The sequence below is a fragment of the Pyrgilauda ruficollis genome, unplaced genomic scaffold (assembly GCF_017590135.1).
Source record: "Pyrgilauda ruficollis isolate IOZ18807 unplaced genomic scaffold, ASM1759013v1 scaffold19, whole genome shotgun sequence".
NCBI lineage: Eukaryota > Metazoa > Chordata > Aves > Passeriformes > Passeridae > Pyrgilauda > Pyrgilauda ruficollis.
The window spans coordinates 8,518,009-8,536,856 of record NW_024518095.1 but is presented as its reverse complement, the minus strand read 5'-3'; the positions used below and the strand labels follow the sequence as shown (position 1 = coordinate 8,536,856).

Here is an 18,848-nt window from a genome sequence, read left to right as displayed (position 1 = left end):
ATGATTAGAAATATACATTCTGCAGGTTTTAGGTAAATACACAGACCCAAATACGTCTGATGAAGAGAGGGGGTTGACCAGCAACAGAGAGAGATTGGTGTGTAAACAGAATGTCACTTGGAGAAGATAGAGGACAGAATTAGACAGGCTTGTGTTTCAGCCTCTGGCATAGGAGCTGTTTGTACCAGTTCATAGGATTAACCATGCAATGCTAAAATATTTACATGCAATGCCCCTGCATGGCCATCTCGGGTGACAGGTTGCCCTGCTCTCTGGTGTCACGTTGTATCTTGGGCAGGGCTGCTTGCAGGGCAGGCAGTGAGACAGGACCTGCTGCGCTGCCTTTTCCCTCTTGTTTCTTGCACACGTAAGTAATGCACTGCGAGTGAGCATCTGGCTGAGCCTCAGGTACTGCTGATCCCGTGTGTCTGTTCACAATGTATTTTTCCAGTTCCATTCTCTTGCTGTCAACTCCCAGTGACCACTAAAGCAGCCCAGTGCTGAATAGCGGTGCTCCCAGTCCTTCAGTCAGTTGCTGGACCTCTGTATAGTTTCTTCAGCCTTCTTGTTCTCTTGTCAGCCACTGTTCTCTTGAACCTAAAATCAGCATAGGGTAGGACAGTTCCAGTCTGAACATCAACTGTGTCCTAGTCTGCAGTATGTTATCTGTACATTAAGAATAAACATTTTGCCTTGAAAGCCATTGAATTTTTAAATACATTTCATGTACTCAAACATGTCTGGTAAGTTCATGGGTTTCAATTTTTGACCTGAATTTAGTCTCTGGCAGGAATGGAAAGTTATTTGCCAAGTGTGCTTATATTTTATTTCAGGTTTTCCTGATCAGTCAAGTCCTGTTCAGATGCAGAATTGTGAAAGAAGGGTTCCCTCACCTTTCCAATGATGTGTACTGCAATTGCTGTATATTCATTGCAGTATTCACATTTGCACATTGCACTGTCACTTTGCAATTCAACACCCTTAGGCAGCTGTGAGGGATAAAAAAAAATAACCAGTGTTTTGAGGTCAGGAGTGCAAGACAAGATTCCTGCTTGTAAAGATTTTGATTATGATTTCGCTTTTTTACATTTCTTGCTGTTAAGTCCTGATAAGAGAGGCAAGATTGGATCCTCTTTAAAGCAGAGCAAGGATTTCGCTACTTTATGGAGCATAAATTTTTTATTTGGGACATAGAAGATATGTCATGTTTGGATTTATTTTGTTTTTAAAGAGAAAATGTTCATGCTGATCAGGATTCTTGTTTTCTCCTTTTCTATTCTTCGCAGATTGCAAAAGCAGTAAATCCTTAGAGACATAAGTGGAATTTGCCTTTTATCTGTACATGGCTGAGCACAGTGGATTCTTAGCCTTGATTGTAGTCTTTGTTAGCAAGGATTTAAAAAATATTCCAGATCAAATATCAGAAAGGCTTACAGGATATTACTGTGTAGTTACCCCCCTTCAGTGCCTAGGTTTGATGCATTCAGTGGAAGAGAAATTTTATGCAACTTGGTTCTATGAAAATACTCAGATATAAAATACCCTCTTAAATTTAAAACTGCACTGTTTGTCTTGCATCCTAAGCAATATCAAATGTTACCTGTGTTTGTACATGAGCTGAATCTGTGGCTACTAAGTTTGTGTTTGTATGCAAAAGCAGTTAGGCTTGGATCTAGCATTAGTAGGTGCTTGCACATTACTTATGACTTTAAAGGTTGTTTTTTTTTTTTTCTTCCAAAACATTTTTTTGAAAATGGAGTGGTTTTGGAAACATATTGTGTTATTTCAGCTTTCTTCAGAGCTTCAGTCTTTTGAAACCACTCCAGCTTAATATTTCTTTTAAAATGCTGTGAATCAAGTCATATGAGCGCTAAATTGCTGCTGGAGAGATTCCACTCAGAAGAAGCGGTTGAGGCAGTTGCTGTTTACTAATGATGGCTTCTAATAATGGCTTTTCTATAGGCATATTTGTCAGATTTGTTGCTTCAACTTTTCTGAACTGCAGAGTCTCTTGAGGTCTTGCCTTTGGCCTTGAGGTGCATGTTGTATTTTAGTTATGAACTAACACTGTTTTCATTGTCCTTCTTTCCCGCTGCTGCTGCTGCTTTTTGTGCACTTGCTTCTTCCTGGCCTGGATTTTTATGTTTGCTGTTCTTCATTCCTCAATTGTATGTGTACACAGCATCATGGTGAGAACAGAGACCCTCCTGGACCATCAAGTAAGTGACTCCTCTCTCCTACATTATCTTTGCACATATGTTCGTAGTAGTTAGCCTGTATCTTTGCATATAGTTGCTGGGATAAATACTAGGTTTGCTTCTGTATCATAGTTGAGAAGTTGAAGTGTGATGAAAATTTGCTGTTGGAAAAGTATTTTGCCTGGCATACCACTCATCCAAAAGTTTCCCTACCGCAGCCTTTATATTTTTAGGGGGAAAAGTTTATTCTTCACCTCTCCCAGTCATAGGCAGGAAAAAAAAAAAATCTTTTCTCTTATTTATCTGGAAGAGAAAAAGCTATTTTTATCAGTTTGAAATGAAACTTTCAAATGCTATTGTAGTACAGATAGTAAATATATGGAAATAATGGTTCCGAAAAAGGTTTTATTTTTGAGCTTGTAGATTTCTAGTACTATGTGTGGTTCCCTTAATCTCAATAATTTTACATATTCAGAATTGAACAGGTGTATATATCCTATAATTCTTCAGGACTGGATCTGGTGAGGTGCTAAGGAAAACTTCAGATGTATGTATGTGCTTACATGCAGCCAAAGACTTATTGGTGCCATTGGTTTGTGGGCATTGATATGATAGTAGATTGGCAGAGTAATTTTGCCTGGGATTAAGAGTTCGTGCATGTGGGAAAAAGAAAGGTGTAGGCACAAATTGTTTCTTTTTTCTATGAGAAATCTGTGCAGAAGCTGTGGTCTTAGCTGATATACCTTATTATAGACATTAAAAAACAATGTTGAGTTGAATTGTAATAAACATTTTCCTGTATATGATGTCTGTGTACTATTTTCAGTGGCGTAGGCACTTTCAGAGGCTCATTATAGAAACAGAAGTGGGAATCTGACTCTCCAGATTTTTTTTCATATTTTTACCTGAAATAAATTGTCTGTAAAGACCCCAGTTTATATTTCTTCTAAGGTATTATTTGTACTGACAAACTTTTATATTAGTAATTTGATGACCAGTATGATGAACATGAACAATGTATGCTCAACTCTCAACAGTTCTGTTGGTATTGAAATGTGACCTCCAAAGAGTCACAAGGAGGCTTTGATATTTACTATTTGTTGTTTCTTCTCTAAAATAATGCCTTGTCTTCTCCCTCACCTCAGAGCAAACGTCTGAGCATTAGGATGAGGCATTTTGCAGGAGGGGGGTCAAGTTCCTCCTAGTGGCTGCTATGGTGTGAATAAATAGTTATGTTCTTATCTGTTTTATTTCCATTCGTTTAGTATTTTATGCTGCTTTGTATAAAAAGGAGATTTAAAAACTTTCCTGCCAATCATTCTTCAGGTTTATAGATGGAATTTCTCAAAATCCCACTTGTTTTAAGAAGTTCACCTTGAATACCCAGGCACGTGAAGTGCTTGCCATATGGTATTCTATATTAGGTGATACATAAACTCTGCTTGGTAGGAAAAGAGCCTTTCTGACAGTTCTAGGAGTTGTTGCAGGACCTAATTGACTCCTAATGAAGGAATATGAATTATACAGTGAGCTTGAAGCTTGTAGTCCCGTTAGTGTGACTGAGTCCCCACTGGTGAGTGCAGCTCATGCTTTAGTAACACCCGTGTGCAGAGCTTGCTTACGCTGCGGGTTACTGGCAACTACTGCCTGAGAAATGATAGCATTGTGACAGCTTTAAGAAACCTTTGGATTTCCCAAAGCTTAAAAAAGTGTTAGCAGTGCTGCATGGTGCATATTCACAAACAAGCCTTCTGCACAGTTTACTTAGGAGAGGGTTGCTAGTGCAGTTCCTGTTGTGGCGCCCACGGTGTCACCTGCTGCAGTGGCATAGGGGCTGGTGGGGGCACCTGCAGAGCACAGTAGGCTGAGAATTCCCATCCCTGCAGAAGCTAAGTGGCCAGTGGCTCATCAATAGGATTTTTCAGCTAGTTGGGTGAAAGCTGGTCTTCCTTCAGTGCACTGTACACCTTAAATCTTTAAAACAAGTATAGCTCACTCTCCTTGCAGTGACCCATTTTGTGCAAACCTGTGAAGCAGCTGTTTTCTTACCCTCTTTTATTTTCACATACAAGACCTTCTGCAGTATGGTCTCTTCCCAAGACTTCAGCAACTACCTTGTTCCCCCCTTTCCCTTAATTGTAGTTGCAGAACAATAGACAGCTAGTTTGGTACAAGAGGAGCAAAATCAGACAGTACTTTGAAATACCAGCCTTCTGGCACTGATGGACTTGAATTCTGAACTGGTAAAATGAGCTCGTTGCCTCCCTTGTCCATTTCCTCACATATTTTTCCTCAGCAGCAGTTCACATAGAGTATAGTTTGTCTGGAGCAGAGCTTTAGATGGCTTATTTGATGTAGAAAAATAATACAGGTGGGTGTACTGCAATCCTTGCATTCTTCATAGAATCATTTAGGATGGAAAACACATTTAAGAATCATCAAGTCCAACTGTTAACCCAGCATTGCCAAGTCCACCACTAAACCATGTCCCCAAGTGCTATATCTACACATCTTTTAAATTCCTCCAGGATTGGTGACACTTCCCTGGGCAATGCTCCCTTCCTCCTCCAATGCTTGAGAAGCCTTGTGGTAAAGAAATTTTTTCTAATATCCAAACTAAACCTCTCATGCCACAACTTGAGGCTGTTTCCTCTTATCCTGTCACTTGTTACATGAGAGAAGCTACCTTTCAGGTGGTGGTAGAGAGCAGTAAAATCTACCCTGAGTCCCCTTTTCTCCAGGCTAAACAACCCCAGCTCCCTCAGCCATCTTCATCAGACTTGCGCTCCAGACCCTTCACTATCTTCCTTACCCTTCTCTGGACACTCAAGCACCTTTTTATTTTTTCATACTGCTTTGTGTTCATTCCAGGTTTTGCTGCAAAATGTTTCCACTACTGTAATAAGAGTAGTGATAAAGCTAAGAAGGCCTTTGTACTTTGCAGAGTCCATCCAGAGAATAGAACTTGTTTGGTTTGACTCAAATCTTCTGCTGAACTTTTAAGGAAAGCTTGGGAACTCTTAAAATCATCTGTGTTGTAAGTTCCAGTCTTTTCTTCAGTAAATATTGCTTGTTTCCCTCTTTGAACACGTTGTCAGTATATCTGCTTTCACACAACAGGTGTTACAGAGACAGTCATTCTTTGATTATGAAGAAAGGTTGTCTGCAGCTTAATGAAATGTACAGAAACTATAAAACAGGATGGCTGGCCAGGTGATCCTAGAAATAGGTAGGAAGACACGAGACAAGTCTTTCAGACTGATGAAGTTCAAGGAGAGTAACTCTTCTGCTTTAAGCCTTTGCCTTGACAGAATTTGCACGTGATTTGTATTGCTAAGACTTGTTTCTTGTGATGTATATACAGACATTCATCTTAGTTTTCTGGGATGTTGGTACAGCTTGATCTGGCAAGCTGTTTCATGGGTTGGCCGAGTTGAGGCTAGTTAAACCAAAAGCTATCACAAAGTGGCAAAGAAAAGAAGATAAGCAACAGCTCAATGCTGTATCTCTACTGAGTATCAGCCTTTCCAACCTCATGGTAATTTTTTTCATCTTTTCCCTCATGTCTTAGACCAGTCTTACTGGCTTCTTTCTGCCATCCTCTCAAAGCACGTATCTGGTTTGAAAACCTCAGTTTTTAGAATGAAATGTTTTGCAACAGAGCAGCTGAATACCGGTTTCATAAACAGCAGTGAAATTCTTAATATAAGTCTCTGCACAAGCACATAACATCTTTGAATGAGCATTCATTTTTTATTTCAGCAGTGGTAACAAACAGTGATGACCAGCCTATAACTCCAGGAAGAATGAACCAGCATCAGGGGAGAGAAGCCTATTTTACTCCAACCAAAGATTTACACCAACCATGTCTCAGTCCAGGAACTGCCCATAGCCATGGTAAGACAAAGTTATTTTATACAGAGGTTTTAAAGAACTTAAATTCTGACATTAATTATATGTTCCAAATATTGGTTCAAAATCACGGCCTTTTACAATAAAGAGATAAGGAAGAAAGCATATTGAAAACTTGTATGTAATTATTTGTATCTTTGTGTTAATCTGAAACAGGAAAAAATGCATTAGTTTATTAATGCATGCTATGATTTGTTTGATGGGAGAGCAGTTCACATGATGTTAAATGATTATTTGTGTAGTCCTGTAAAACCCACAGTAACGTTCTTTTCTCAGTATTCAAGTTGTGTCTTCATGCAACAGTGTCATGATGTACCATAAGTGGAACTTTTGTAGAAATATAAGTAAGATACTTCAACAATTACTTCTACTGAAAGATCCTTCTCTTTAGAAAAAGGAAAAAAAGAAAGGTCTCACCATTATTTTTTGCCAGCTTTCAAGCGTTCCCTTTGCCTTGCTAAACCTGTTGAAAACAAACTGTGGATCCATGAGAGCTGACTGGATGGAAAGTGAAGCTCATTAGTAGACCTGACATGCTGATAAACTATTCAAGAAACAAAAAACAAGCAATAGTTGGTCTCCTTGTGCTTATTTGCATTTGAAACTACTTGCATTTGATGCTCAGGAAATCACTGGACATCTTTCTTGGGGTGTGTGAAGTTCTTAGTGAAAACTTCAGGCTTTTAAAATTAATATTCTCTTCCCTTTTACTATTGGCAGCCATGCTAGTCATCCATGCTTCCTTTAGTTTTTTCCATGAGTAGTGTTCCTGACATGGTTTTATATTTTTAACTGGTTTTGGTATGAGTCTCCCTGACTGCCATAGCTTGCTTTGTCAGAGTAATGGTACTAGTGTTTCAGAGCAATAAAGGCAGTGTCTTGGGTAACTTTGAATCATATTCCTGTTGTCCCATTCGGTTCTATTAGACAAAAAAAAAAAAAAAAAACAAAAACTTTGAAACAAAGACAGTTGTTACTGTGCTGAATCTGGTAGTATTCTAGTGTATTTTAAAGTTATTGTGGTAGTATTTTTGGTACTACACACAGCTAGCTTGGATATATTTTCTAGTTCCTGGTGTTATCACACTGGAACAGCACTTGATGTCCTCTGGCTTATGTCAAGCTTAGTCTGGAAATATTTTCTGTATAATATAAATATAACTTGATTATAATTTTTACTATGTTGAAAGAACTTGTAGTTATTTTCTGTCTGTACTGTGTTGTATCCTTTACTAGACAAATGCTGGTGTTATGTAAGTGTATTTGAATATTCTAATAAAGTCTTCCTTTTAATATTGATGTTCCCACTAAGTTATAAAGTCAAACTGTTGTGTTTCTTCAGGACTTTCAGTCATAGGAAAATGATTAAAATGGGCTTGAAAAGCACTTGATTGTCCTACGTCAAACCCCTTGCAGATATTTTCTCTGCAGATTTTTTTTTTTCTTCTGAATATTTCAGGGCATATATAAGTGAATTTAAGCCAGTTAAACGTATTTGTGCCTTTTTTAGCATCAATCCTTACTGACTTAGTTTTCCAGGAGCACTACTACGTATAAGTCTGTACTTTCATGAGACAAGAAATTTGGCTTGCGTTCAATTTTAGTAGAGAAACAGTGCAACGTGGGCTAGGCTTCAGCAGCCCACAATTACTGTCTTGCAGCCTATCTGCAGCTTGGGAGCTGATTTTCATGGAGTGGGTTGACCAACGTTTAAAAATCAGGTGAATATTCAATGGCAGTTATTCCTATGGCAAAATTACAGTGCTGGCAAAAATGTGGGCTTATTACATTGGAGAAAAAAAGATATAGTGGAAGCCTGAAAAATATGAAGTAGAACAGAGCTTAATATGATGAAGTGAGGCTGTTGTAATGGAAATCGAGTTAATCAAGGTCTTTACAATGTGCCTGTGGTATGGTATAATGAGATAGGAAATGTTTAGATACAGAATTTGAAGGCATTTTCAAGGAACTAAATGGAAATAGTTTTAGTCACTGACAACTAAAGTCATCCTTAGGAGATGAGTAATGTAAATAAACAATTCAATATCATGCTAGGCACAGAATAACAGAATCAAAACAGAAAAATGTATGATACCATCTACAAAGAACTGATTAAATATATATAAGGGAGAACTGTGATGCAGGTACTTAGCCTTTGCTGCTGGTCAGTTGGATGCTGTGCAGTGCTATTTGGCCACTTTTGCCTAGGTTGTTTTCTGCTGCATGAATAAAAAGCACCTGTGTTGCAAGGCCACTTAGGCATAGGACTTGTAGCTCAAAACTAGGTGAGTCATAATTAAACAAAGCCTGTGATGGGGCGGTCTCTGGAACAACTAGCACTAACTTTGGTGTTAATGTGGAAACCACCATGGCTGTCCAGCAGCTGTCTAGGGACAGACCTGCTCAGTGACCATTTTTTGGAACGTCTACTGTAACAAGCTTAATTTGTGTCATCTGCTTGTGTTTAAGTAACATCCTAATGACAAGAGAATTACAAATATGGTTAAAACTACAACTCTTAATGCAAGGGAAGGGAGGTGAACATTTAACATCAGTTTGAGCCACTCACCTCTTATTTGGAACCAAGAGAACCATTTAATATGTCAATATAAAGTTGTAAGTGGTATGTATTTTATAATTTTAGGTGCTGCTATGTATAAGTACTTTGTTTTCATTTCTCACCACAGCTCTGGATTTCAGAGCTTCTATTTTCCTGTACTTGGTTTCTTAGTTTAAGACACGTCTTCCTCCTCCCTCACTCCCGTCACTCTTGTGAGATGGAGCTTAGTATGTTGTCTGAGACAGAGATGGGGGTTTCTTGGAGTCCAATACAGATTTATTTCATAAATGTGGATTACAGTTTGATCTGGCAGCATTGTCTAGTGGTTGTTCAGCAAAAGTCTGTTTAAAGTGTCACTGTTCTATGTCATCTTTGCACTGTTTTACAAAGTATTTTCAAGATCCTTGAAGTTACATGGTCCTTTATTCTGAGGCTGAAGGAGCTTACCTGTGAGGCTACAGACTGGTATGTGTAGGTGTGGAGGTCACACTCACTTCCATAGGAAGCTTTAGCAAGGCTGTTTGATGGAAATGTATTAAAATAAGGGATGGTGGAGTTTTTTCCGGTAGGATTTTAACTTGTATATGTAGAAAGTTTAGAATTTTAGTGGCCAAACCCTAACCCAGCCATATATAGCATTGATCCTGAGATGGGCTTTTAATTTTAATTTTTGTGGATTTAATTTATTCCTGCCTTGTCCATCAAGTGGTTAACTAGAGCATCAGAATAGCCTAACCCTGACCATAATGCTACAACTAATGTGTCTTAAACAGACTAAATGATTATACTATCTTTTTGTTCAGTGTTTTATTTAGAATTGTCAGATTTTGGAGTAGGACCTAAATAATTCTGTAGCCTTTTGATGGAAACTTGGATGGAATTGAAAATTGATGGAAAATTGATGGAAACATTGATGGAATGATCTTGGGAAGTTACTTTATCTGTGATGCTTTGCTTATGTTTGTGGGATGGTGTGTCTTTAGGCTCCAGTGGGCAGTATGGCCTTTCCAACTCACCAAAACCATGTTTTTTTAAGTGTAGTGCATATAGATGTTAGTACTGCTAAATCATTTTTCAGTTCTAGCAGCTGACACTCAGATAGTATGGTGGTAATTTAGTTCATATTCCATATTTGCATTCAGTGGTTAAAAATGTTATTAACTATTAATGAACAAACAGCTAAACTTTTATCAAACTTGCTTCTGGAATATTTTCTTTTTTAACCTAGCATGTGACCCAAAGGAATAGTTGACAGAGTTATTTTGTTGCAGTTTAAAAATTAACATGAAAAATATGAAGTACAAGACTGCATTTTCAAAGATTGTAGAGTGGAAGTCTGGTTGCTGATGTCATCTGTTCATGTCAAATTATCCCTGGTAAATTGAATTCATGTAAATCTTATTAACTCAAGCATACTGATTTATTTCTTTGATGAAATGAATTAATGCAGAAATAGTGATCACATAAAATTTATGAAAAAAGTCAGCAGTCTCCTTACAAATGATTAATAATGTTTTTAACTTGCCAATATTTTAAAACATATTTCTAACTTTTTATGAAGACATCACAGATGCTTAAATAGCAATAATTGTGGTAAATAAAGAAATCTAGTTAAGATAGTATTATTAAAAATTCTGTAATAGAATGCTTGAAAATGTCAGACTTTTCTGTGTTTTTCCTGTCTTTATTTAAAACATCAGTGAGATGCAGATGAGGTGAAAATGTGTCCTTGTGGGATGTGTGTGCTCAGAAGGAGCCTGACAGGAGATAAGAAACAGGATCTGCCTTTCTTTTCCAGCAGAGCAGTAGCAGTTGTTAATTCAATTTGCAATGTGATTAAAAATGTATTGTGTTACCTAACTGAGAAACAGAAGTGGTTTAGGTGCAGAGAGGAGGGTTGACAGTGGAAAGGAAATTACATCTGCTAGTGATGATGATGATGACCATGAACTGGAAGGAAGTGAAGGTGATTTGGGGGAAGAGTGAAGGCATTTTTGGCTGTGCTGAACTTGTACTTTAAACAACTCCAGAGGAAACATTTTAAGGATATGCTAGTGCTAGGATTTTAATCCATAGGATGCTGCATTTTTGGAGAAAATAGGAATTTAACTATTTTTGTATGTGAGAGAAGGTGGAAAGCGAAGAACAGGCATTTTCAAGAAGTAGGTCCTAAAGAATAGTTATTAGCTGTTGAAAGAATGAGATGCCTTTGGAGTCTTAATGACCCAGAAAATATCAAACTCAGATGTTACTGACTGTGTACCCAAGGCAACTGGCAAGTTAAAGCTGATTTGTTGTTGACCTGTGTAACTTGCAGCTTTAAAAAACCATTTGTTTCAGTTGTTTGGCTCAGCTGACAGCAGGAGCACAGTTTGTTTCACTGGGCAGTAACAAAGATCTTGGAGCTCCTGTATGCTCATCCCTCTTCTGGGTTCCTGGTGGTCAGTGTGGAAGAAGCCCTGGAAATACAGGAGATACAGGAGTGTATCTCCTCTTAACCAGCTGTCAGTAGAAAACAAATTACTGTGGACCAGTAGAAGGAAAGATGCAGCCCGGTGACAGTGAACTTGAAGCCTTTTCAAAGTATTAGCAACTCTGAGACAGTCACTTGGCTGTGGCACTCTGGGCACATTTCTGCCAAGGGTTCTTTGATATGGATGCATGAGACTGAAACCACAGCAGTGGGGAACTGCCTTGGAGCTGGGGAGAGAAATCCCACTGCCCATAATTACAGCAGATGCATGCATTGAGCACAGGTGAGGCTGGAACTCCACTGGAAGTTGATCACTGCTAAAATGCCAGTTTGGGCTGTTGTTTGTTTGTTTGTTTTTCTTCAACTAATGCTTTCAGTGTGTTAGTAATTCTTTTTGATAAGAATATTTGGCTTGCAGATGGCAAGATCTTGCCAATCTACCTGGTTCCAAACCAAGCTGTTTCCGGGATAGTTGGGTTATATTTTATCTGTAATAGTGATTTCTGTTTTGCTTTTTACCTTTCCTATGTGTTTACTCTCTACATGTAGGCAGACTTAGTCATGAAGTAACTTCATGCAGTCTCTTCTTTCCCTTTACTGTGTCTGTTCTTTGGATAGAGAAGCTGAAGAATGGCTAAATAACTCTCTATCTTGACACAGTAAGAACAATTTATTACTAAGCATGTCAATCTTTGTTACTTCACTTCATCTTGCCATTCATCTGTCTCATTGTCTCACTGCTAAAAAACTGTTAAAGGTCTACTTGAGGCTGTCCAAAAAGCTTTTCTCTTAATACTTCAATATTAACCGTAAGTGTTGCTTCTGAAGTAAGGCACCTTCTCTGCAGAGTAAATGCATTTAATGGCTTAGAAAAATGTTAACACTTGCTTTCTCCTGCCACATAAGAATTCCTTCTAAAATTTTGCAATCCCTCATGCTTGGAGACTCTTAGTCTTTCTTGTTGTTTTATTAGGAGGCATTTTAATTTGTCTTGCCTTGATTTTGATGATGAGGAAATATTTTGTAACCAGCAGTGTGTGGGAGTCATGGACACTTGTTGTGGTGGTAGTGGCACTACCACTGTTTAGGTAAGGTGGTAGTGGATTAATGCCTGTTAATCCTGCTGCGGGGTCCTGAACCTAGGAACACAGCTGGTCACTTTTCAGTTTTTCAACAGAGTGTGGAAGTGAAGCCCCAGTTCCACAAAACTGTGTAACCTATTTGAAATAACTTTAGTGATGCTTGGGCCCTAAATAATCTGATCTTAGTCTGTGTTATAAAACTGAATTTTTGTAAAATGTTTTAAGTTCTGCTGTGTGTGGTTAGTCTCCTGAACACATGACCTTGACCTCCTGCTTTCTTACTGCCATGCGTACTCTGGCACATTCCTCTCTGCAAGTCATTGTGTTTATTAGAACTTGCCATTTCTGAAATGCTACTCCACCCAGTATTTGTGGCTTGGGTAAATTGCATATTCTGCTCTCTGTGTGGGTTCTAGCTTTACGAAAGTGTGGTACTGGGTTTAAAAGGCACAGCAGTGATTGATGTGAAACATCTCAAGCAAGTTCTCTTTCTTCATGATAGTCTCTGCAGGACTGGCCTACTTGAACCTCCGCTGTGACTTTGAAAATTTCATAAGGGTTAAGATGACAATGTTGAAACCTGAGCAGTGAGCAAAGCTATTTACTCCATGTGGGAGGAGCTGAGCAGGCTGTTAGCAAGTGAGGAGGTGCAGCCAAGTACAGCTGCCAGCAGTGCGTGGGGAGTCTTGTTGGTCATTGGTCACCACTCTCAGGCTTGCCTCTGGAATTACTTCTCAGCTAAACTGCACTGGACTTGGAAATATCAGAGATCAGAAGAATATTTGGTGAAAGAAATTTGCCTCTCTCAACTACTCTCCAATTTGTAGCCTCATGGTTTAGGTATAATTTTTTTCTGAATCAAATATCAGTGCAGAAGGCAAGTATATCTTTAATACCCTTTTTATTAAATAGGAAAAAAGATCCCTTTTACTTCAAATGCACATGTGAAAATCAGTTGTTAGATAAAACCTTCATAGGTATGATTGTCTACCTGTTTTCTGTTTTCTGCATGCTGCAAAATAATTCTCTACTGCATGTAGAGAATTATTTATGACCTTTTCATGGACTAGGGGGAGAATTCTACTGGAAAATGTAGTAATGTTGAAATGTCAGGGCAAATTACTGTCAAAATTGCAGGGCAAGTCTGCCTTCCTCTACTACAGCTTCTGCCTTCCTCTACTACACCAAGCTTTCCTTCCTGTTTCTTTTCTCTCTAGCTTTCACAGAGTTTGGTTTTAAGAAGATTTTATCTTTTACTTGGGTACCTATAAGGGGAAAAGGATGGGTTTTATTTACTTTGCATCACTATCCATAGTCTTGCTACTTACTGTATTACTGCATCAATATCAGTTTTTTAAAGGTGTTAGTTGTTCTAAACTTCTAAAATCTCTATAAAAAGGATTATTATAGTGAAAATTCCTTATTTGGGTAGTCTAGAAAGATTTGATTTGAGTTCAATTTCATTGAATTCATGCCTTTACAATTTAGAGAGGTCTTTCTAGACCTTCTTTAAGACTGTTTTTTTCAGCTGTAAATATTTTCCAATTGGAGAAATGCTTTAAAACTAAAACCAGACTTTGTCGGAAGCGTTCAAGTTGTCAGAGCTCCACGTATCTTCTGTTTGACTTTGTTTTGTACACTTAGATTTTACACTTTGCTCCAGGCAATATCCTGGAAGAATGTCTTAAGCACCGGGATTAGGATTGGTTTTTCAGCCAGCATTTACTATTTACTATTGAAGAAGCCCTGATTCAATATCTGATGTGAGAAATGTGTTCTGTCCTTTAGAAAAATATATACATTAAGTAAGTGTTGCTCCTCTAAAGAGATTGAGAATGGATTCTTGTGCTCCCTCCTGCCCCAAGATACATGAACTAAATATTTCAGTCATGTAGGGATTTTTGTGTTCTTACTGATATAGGTGTTTTATAAAACAGAGAAACCAGGAAACTTTTCTTCTGTTTCAGTGGCACACTTAGTCTAGTGCCTCCTATGTTGACTTAAACTTTTGTTATAAAAAAGCTCATATATTCATGTATAGATACACTGTGTCATACATCTGATGCCTTTAAGCTAAAGTGCAGATACGTCCCTGTTTACGCAGGCTTTTCTGCCATGTCTGACTTACACAGTTGGACTCAGCTGTATTTGTGAGTATCTGAAACAGTGTAAACTTCTAAGCTGCCTATGAGAGTCCATTTTCTAAGTATATCAATGCTTAAAGCACTTGAAGCTAATATCAAAAGGATAGAGACCTGCCTGGGACATTAGACTGAGATCACAAAGTTTGATTTCATCAGTAGATGGACCTATTCTGTCTGAATTTATTTTCAAGAAGGAGAGAAGAAAAAGGATTTATGGGATTTTTTTGGTCTTTAGGGCAGGAAGGGGTGAGGAGATGAAGGAGGAAGCTTAGATTAGATTTTTTTTTTTTTCCTCCTCTGTTGTAGTGGTGAGACAGTCATATTTTGGTTAAAGACTCAGAGCCCGCCTCTCCTGCGTTGCTGTTGAGTTAAAGCAGAAGGTGCTTAGAATACCTGGATAACAGCTTCCTTGACTGGAGAGAGCCTCAGAGAGGGGAAATGTAACATTATCTGCATTGAAATTGAAATCTGTATAAAATTGAAATTTTATCTACCCAAAGAGTTCCGTTTCAGTTCTAAATGAAGAAAAGGGCATAGGAAGGAGAAAGGTATTTTAATCTGTTCCTGTTTACAGTTTGACTACATGAGCTGTGTCAAGGGACTTGAGAGGGCATGGACAGAAGTAAGGGAAAGGCCTTCAGGATTATGTTGTTTCCTGAAACCCCTGGAAATACAGCTGCTCCTTAGGAACGTGAACAGAAGGTGGCAGAGAAGACCCAACTGTGAAAGAAGCTGGTGGGCTGGCAGGTAGGGCTAGCAGCTGGAGGCAGATGCAGACCGAGCGCTGTGCAGGTGTCTGATGGAGGAGCCTGCCCTGCCTTCAGTCTGTGTGACCCAACCGTTCCAGAACGAGAGAGACACGGAAAGGGCCAGATACCAGTGTCAGCAGAGTGTTCTGGGCAGGGTCACAGCCCTGACTCTGAAAGAGGAGATAACAGCCCCATTAACTGGGCAAGGTAGGTCTGTAATGACAGGATACAGTTCCTTCTGTGTGTAAGGGGAGTTCTACTGCAGATTTCTCTTGATTTTAATTTAAAAAAAAAAAAAAGAAAAGAAAATGCATATTGTTAATAGATTTGGACCGAGGTATTTGGTCTGTTTTGTAGTTAGGACAGATTTGGAGAGGTGATATTGAGTTGTGTTTATTAAAACAAAACCAAAACAAAACCAAACAGAAAAAAAGCTAGTGTTCTCCCTCCTTGCATTTCCTCCTCATTGCCCGGCCACTCCACTCGTTTATTTTTTTAGCTGCTTCTTCTGTTCCTTCTGGGACATCTGGACAAGGACTGTTTCAGCTGAAGGGAGTGTGAGACACAGGATTGGATAAATGGAGACAGGCCTGAATACATGATGCTTATCCAGTTTTTCCTATTCCCTGTGCTTAAATGAATCATGTTTTTCATACAGAATGTAATGGTTTCCATTGATGGCTATCTGTGCCTCATCTTTGCTTTTTCTGATACATCTTTTTACTTTGTCGTATTTGGGAAGTTAACTACACTTCTTTGTATAAGGCCATAGAGTAAATAGTATTATTTGAGGGTTAATCATGTTCATGCTGCTATTGATTTAACTTAAGGCATGTGACTCACTTTGTAAGAAAAGGAGAGTATGGAGTAAGGTGAGAACTCAAGTTCTTATTTTCAGGGCAATTCTTGGTGTCCTATTGTCCTGTTTTTTAATAGAGAAGTTTTCAAAACCTGTTTTATCAGAAGTAAGGTTTGATGGAGAAAAATGGGACCACTAGAGAAACACCAAATGGGAAGGAAGGTCCACATTTGCAAGAGGGTGGCTGTGCACACTAGTCCTTGCAGCAAAGAGGCTGCTGATGTAATGAGCAGTGGATGAAGGTGGTTAGGGAGAGTTTATTTGACTTCATTCTGGTAGCTGCCAGCAGGAGGAGTTTCAATCAGCAGATTTCTAGTCTTGAATCACAGTTTACTGGAATCTTTTTTGTGTTTAAAATTTAAGCTGGTCCATTTAGGTGTTTTATTCATTGAATAAAATATTTGGGGCATTAATAATAAAAAGTCTTTTTTGTGGAGATTATTTAGGTCAGCTCTTCCATGAGTCAGGCTAGTTTGTTTATAAAAACATGGGAGAGTTTTAAGAAGAAAAAGCAACTCTCCTTGGAAAAAAAAAAGGCGCCTCACCTTTTAAAGAAAAATAAGAAATGAAGATGTAGAGGCCATGGCAGTCAGTTGACAAAAACTAGTTAGGTGAGTGCCTGAACGGGAAAGTTCAACTTGGCTGCATAATGCAAACAATTGACTCCCTTTTCAGATTCCCATAGTGTACCACAATATCAAACAGGGAAGCCACAAAGCTCATGACTTGTCCTTTGTGCAGTATAAATTTGGGACTTGAAAGTACTAACAGGAACTCAGTTTAAGGAATCCTTAAACCATAAATACCATTTTTGTGTACTTAGAAATGAGTAGGACTAAAACTGGGAGGTTTTTAAAAAATGAGTGGTGATGTGTTTCCCAGAAAAAAGGAGCTGAAGCAAAGCCATTCCACTTTAAGCATCCTAAGAGCTTTGATGAGAGGAGTATAGTGTTGCTTGGCTTGCTGCTGATTTGGCAGCCTCTGCCTCTCCACTGCATTTTTCATGTGCGCCCTTCGTTTGTTTCTTTTTTTTCCTCTTTTGTATCTTACTCATCAGAATGTGAGGTAAAAGGCTGCTACTGCAACACTCTTGCTCCAAGCAGCTTATGCTAACCAGCTTTCACAGAGAACATAATCCTTACACAAACACCTTAACTCATGAAGGAAGAAGGTCCAGTGCGACGTAGGTTTTCTTCATGTGCTGGGATTTCATCTGTGTTTTCTCCAAGAGCTGATGGCCGAAAGCTCGTCCGGAACGCTTCATTTGGCGGATATAACGAGCTCTCTCCTGCTTTACCAGGTTTGTTTTGGTCTTGCATTTCTTAAAATGTACAGAAGCTAATTTAATTTCTGCCTCAAATTTTCACGCTTGAATGAAAGTAATGTACTGAGATGTGGGTAGAAATCAGAAAGAGTATTTGCTTGTATGCATTTCGATAACAGCTCTTTGTAGTGGCAAGATTTGCCGACAGGGAAAGGAGTAAGTTAGCTTTCACACTGCCACAAATCTCACTTTAAAATGCATTGGTGTATTTGAGACTGACTGGAATGTTTGTTTTGGTTGTTTGGGCTTTTAGGACTGAGGTTCTGTGATGTGGTTTATAAATGCTTTCCTCTCTTGTACTTTCCACTGCCTCCCCCCCGCCACCACATACACATAATGGATCTGCTTTAAAATTGTATGGTACAGCAGAAGGTTTTCATTTAGCTGTAACTACTGGAAAATCCGCGGGCTGGTCATCAACGTTTGACATAAAATGACAAGATAGAAAATGAGGGCTAAAAACATAGCTTTGCTAAACTCTGTAGTGCAAGATTTTGAAGACTTGAAACCTCTGAAAGGGCTTTAATCTCCTTTTGCGCAGATTTGTTGTTCCCTGAAAATCGGTACTGGAATATTGAAATGAATTTGTAGATTGTTGCATGTCATTGTTCATAATGTAACTTCTGACATAGGTAGCTGAATTTCAGCAGTTTATTTCAGAAAGCCTCAGTGCCTGAAAATGTGTTACAAGGTCACCCGTTCCTGAAGGGGGACATAGTACAAACCGTGCATTCTTTCCAGAATTGCTCTGGATGTGTGAGTTGTCTTGTGCATGCGCAGATATGCACTGTATTGTGTAGTCCCACGGGGCCAGGATGTTGCGGGGGAAGGAAAGGGGGGAATAAAATAGTTTTCACTTTTCTGTTGCGTGCCTCCTGCAGCATGGCTCACTGAATTTGTAAGCCGTGGTTCTGAAGCCCCGGAGCAGAGTTGGGTGCAGACCATGGGGGAGGTTGCAGACACCATGTTTTATTGAACTTTTTTATCCTGGAATGTTTCCTTTCACTCTGTTTCAGGAAATGATTAGCCTTCTACAAAGAATCTAACACTGAGTTTTATTCAAGCTGCTTACAAAATAAAAGATCTCAAAGCTTCAAAGCATGGGGTTGGCAACTAGACAGGTGCTTCCTACCTTTAAAATAAGTATGTGTAGTCTGGTAATTAGTGGGAAAAAAAGGGGTCTCATTTTGTATTTGCTTCCTTTCTGTATGGAATTCTGCAGCTAAAGCTGATCACTGTTCATAAGCAGACAATGAATGAGTTCTTAAAATGCAGAACAAATGGAAAGCAATTTTTAATGAAAAAATTCAAGTGTGTACATAGAAATAAAAAATGCTTGCTCTTTTGGAATCTTGCGTATATCTCTGAAGAATTTCAACATTCCTAACATGCTTAATGAACATTCTTTATACACTCTTTCAGATTGGTTTAGGCAAAGACTAATTGTCTGTTTTAAATATACTCATGTATAGTTACAGTGATGACAGTCTTTGGTTATTACCAAAGTGCTTACAAAAGAAAACACTACTGTTAGAAAATACATAAAA

At 38.6% G+C, this 18,848-nt stretch overlaps 1 protein-coding gene across 12 annotated transcripts in view; it reads left to right on the top strand.

Annotated features, from left to right (window-relative positions):
* Positions 1-293: 293 nt before the first annotated feature.
* OSBPL8 (oxysterol binding protein like 8) overlaps positions 294-18,848 on the top strand; it is a 51,830-nt gene continuing 33,275 nt past the window's right edge. The window contains exons 1-5 of one of the 12 annotated variants that reach the window (XM_041465540.1): positions 316-367; positions 2,183-2,219; positions 5,070-5,235; positions 5,961-6,095; positions 17,035-17,277. In XM_041465540.1, the coding sequence (XP_041321474.1) occupies positions 17,136-17,277 (142 nt within the window). In that variant the 5' untranslated portion in view covers positions 316-367; positions 2,183-2,219; positions 5,070-5,235; positions 5,961-6,095; positions 17,035-17,135. Of the gene's footprint in view, positions 368-1,017; positions 2,220-5,069; positions 5,236-5,960; positions 6,096-12,909; positions 13,103-14,683; positions 15,326-17,034; positions 17,278-18,848 lie in introns of those variants that run through there. The other 11 variants (XM_041465546.1, XM_041465548.1, XM_041465543.1 and 8 more) reach the window with 11 other exon arrangements.